The 3,962-nt window shown below is 23.3% G+C and overlaps 1 protein-coding gene across 1 annotated transcript in view; it reads left to right on the plus strand.

Annotated features, from left to right (window-relative positions):
- The window catches only part of PRSY57_0625500 (ankyrin-repeat protein, putative), a gene marked incomplete at both ends in the record, with an annotated part of 5,322 nt that extends 1,697 nt beyond the window's left edge, over positions 1-3,625 (plus strand). Inside the window, one exon of the mRNA XM_012906628.2 lies at positions 1-3,625. This exon is cut by the window's left edge and continues 1,697 nt beyond it. Within this exon, the coding sequence (XP_012762082.2) occupies positions 1-3,625 (3,625 nt within the window).
- Between the last annotated feature and the right edge of the window lie 337 nt (positions 3,626-3,962).

Genomic DNA, 3,962 nt, shown 5'->3' on the forward strand with positions numbered 1-3,962 from the left:
TCATCTTGATACTCATAATGATAATAATAATAATAATAATAATCATAATCATAATAATAATAATAATAATCATCATCATTTAAATAATAATAATAATAATAGGAAGAAATTAAAGTCTATATTAAACAGTGAAACAGAATGTAGTATTAGTCAATCAGAAACAAATAATAATTTTAATTTATTTAATAATTTCTTTTTTAATACCTTTAAACATTTTGGTTACTCCACAAAAATACAAAATAACGTGGGTGCAAAAGAAGCAAATCTCAAAATCACAAATAAAAAAGAGCAAGAAACAGATCACTTACATGGTTCTAATGTTGATGCAGATAAAGATAAAATATTTGAAAGGAGTACAGATAATGATGATCTGTTAAAAAAAAAAAATGTTCATGATTCCATTGAGAAATTTGTAGAATTATCGAATGTTCAAAATAAGTGGGGTTATCTTAATAATAAAATAAAAAATGATCATAATATAAATGGATACAATAACGACAATAATAATAATAATATTAACAATGTTAGCTTACATGACAAAAAAGATATCTTAGATCATTTCTTATCTAGTGAATATTACGCCCCAAGTATAAATAATAATAATAAAAGGAAAGACACTATGATAAACAATCAAGAATTAAAAAAAATTAATTCAAAATCGAATAGTCATAATGATCAAGAAAAGAACAATAGTCATTTAATGGAACAGAGCAACCTATTGGATGCACAAAATTGTAATGATTCAGAAAAGGGTTCAGAATCACAAGAAAATAAATATAAAATTAAAATGAACAATAATAGTCATGATGACGATTCCATCACGTATGATAGTGATATATATAAAGATGTATATGAATATATTCAGGAAGATGATAATAAATGTGCGAGAGAAGAAAATGGAAAAGTTGATGAAGAAAAAAATCAAAGAAGGGATAAAAATAGGTATATAAATGATAATAATAATAATAATAATAACTATTATTATTATGTAGATCAAAATAATGGAAAGATGAAAAAGAATATTCAATTGAACGATGAAAATAGCGTAATGGGCAACGATGGGGAAAGAAACAATAGTAATAATAATATTGGTAGTAATTATAAGAAGAAAAAATTAGAAAAGAAATCTTTTGAAGATAACAAAAAGAAGACCAGAATTTGTCATAAGAAAACAAAATTATTAACAGCGGAAAATATATTCTGTATGAATATTTTACATAATAATGTTAATACATTTGATGAAGAGGAAGAAGATGATGACGATGATGATGAGGAAGATGATGAAGAAAAAAATTTAAATAAATGTAGATGTAATGGGAAAAGTTGTATATATACAACAGAAGAAATTAATTTTAAATGTGATTGTGATGATTGTCCATTTTCGAATGGTTATAAAAATTTAATAACTGTAGATGATCCATATATACAATCACATTTTGTACAGCCTAATTTAGATATTTTAGGTTCATGGGGTAGTAAATGCTTTCTAGAAAGTATTGGATTAGATATATATGTAAAGGGATATAGTGTAGCATTAAAAAATGAGAATATAAAAATATGTATTAAATTAAGTAAGAAAATACAAGAAGAATTATATGAGTTAAGCAAAAGTGAAAAGTATAAAAATAATAATCTTGTATATCTAGTTAGAGATAAAGGTAGTGAATTATTATCTAATACACCATTAACAATAGAAACAGATGATAATGCAGGAATAGATATGTGGACTTTACCTATATCATTAGCTATTAGTAAAAAAAATAGATATTTATTTTATTTAGTATTAAAGGGAGGAGCCAAAATTGATATATGGGATTATTTAGGGAAGTCTCCTTTATATATTGCCTGCGAACATGAATGTAAGGAGTTTGTTGAGGTATTGTTAGAAGAAAGAAGAAAGCGAAAAAAGCGGAATAATATAATACAATATGCTTATAAAACATCCACAAACGCGGATAATGATAAAGATGAGGCACCAACAAGCAACAACAATAATGGTAACAATAATAGTAACAATAATGGTAACAATAATAGTAACAATAATGGTAACAATAATGGTAACAATAATGGCAACAATAATGGCAACAATAATGGTAACAATAATAGTAACAATAATGGCAACAATAATGGTAACAATAATGGTAACAATAATAGTAACAATAATAGTAACAATAATATGCTACCTGGATATAATAATGACAAACCAGAAAATTTAAAAAAAAGTTTTAGTTCTGAAAAATACAGCAGTAGTAAAGAAGCCTTAGAAGAGGAATGCCCATATGACAGTAATAATAATAATACATGTAATAAAAATAATAATGATGAAGATGTGGAGTCTAATAATGCAGATGCTTTAAAAAAAGTAGATAATTCAAATACCATATGTATTAGTCCATATGGTAATACTTGTGATAGTTATTATGTTACATATCCATTTGATATAGAAAATGGATATATACCTATAAATATAGCTGTAAAAAAAAAAAACTTTTCTATTGTAAATTCATTAGTTAAAAATGGAGAAAATTTAAATATTATTTGCCCATTTGTAAGAGATTATAAATCTCCCTTATATTTAGCATGTGAAAATAATATTAGTGAAATTATACAACTGTTGTTAGAAAATAAAGCTAATCCGAATTGGTGTTATCATAATAAATTTACACCAATCCTACTAGCATATAATTTAAATAAGGCATGGGTAAATCATTTTATCGATGCAGGTGCTGGAGAAAAACCATGTGATAGGCATATATTAACTGAAGTATTATCATGTGCTATATTTAAAAATGATTTATCAACTGTTCAGTTGTTATTAAAAAAATATCCTCAACTTATACAAAAAGGACATAATTTGTGGTCTTTACCATTTATTCAAGCAGCTAAATTAGAGAGATTAAATATATTAAAATATTTATATTCTGTAAAAAAAGAAATTATTAATCAGTTAGATGCCGAAAATGTATTATCTCCTATTCATGTTGCTGCGGAAGAAGGGCATGTGGAAGTATTAAAATTTCTTTTAGAAAACGAAGTAAACATTAATCTCACCAATAAATATCATCAAAATGCTTTACATATAGCTTGTCTAGAGAATCAGGAAAAAATCGTACATTATTTGTTAAGTCATAATATTGATATTAATTGTAAAGATAATATTAATGGTGAATGTCCATTAATGATATGTATAAGAACACGAAATGAAAATCTAGCTTTATTAATTTTGAATGAAGGAAAAAATATTAATTATAATCTTACTAATATACATGGAGAAACATCTTTAATATATTCTATTTTTTATGGTTTATATGATGTTGCAGATATATTAATGAAAAGAGGAGCTGATGTATCTGTACGTGATATTAATGGTGACAAATCGTATAACGTTGCTTGTGAAAGAGTATTATCACATAAAACATGTAAAAAGGTTTTAAAAAAATTCCTTAAATTGTATCGCTCACAAAATAAAAACTTCCTACCAAAAAATAGTAAAATTAATAAAAAAAATAAATTCTACCAATCGTATCAAACTTTAAACCAAAGCTTTTTAAGTATATTCCGTATAAAGAAAGAAAAGAAGAATAAAATCATGTCGTATTCAATAGAAAATGATAGGATCCACTAAATATGTTATATTAGTAAATGGTTTATTGTATTATATATAATAATACACACGCACATATATATATATATATATATATATATATATATGTATAAATTAAAGATATTATTTGATATTTTCGTCTTTTTTTGAAAAATATTATATATATATATATATATATATATATATATTAGATGTTAAATATTATTTTTATATATATTTTATTTTGTATAAATCATTTTTAATTAAAAATTTTAAATCCTCATATATATATATATATATATATATATATATATTATATGAGTATTTTTTTTTTTTTTTTTTTTTTTTTTTTTTTTTTTTTTTTTTTTTTTTTTTTTTT

Source organism: Plasmodium reichenowi, chromosome 6 (assembly GCF_001601855.1).
Source record: "Plasmodium reichenowi strain SY57 chromosome 6, whole genome shotgun sequence".
Lineage (NCBI taxonomy): Eukaryota > Apicomplexa > Aconoidasida > Haemosporida > Plasmodiidae > Plasmodium > Plasmodium reichenowi.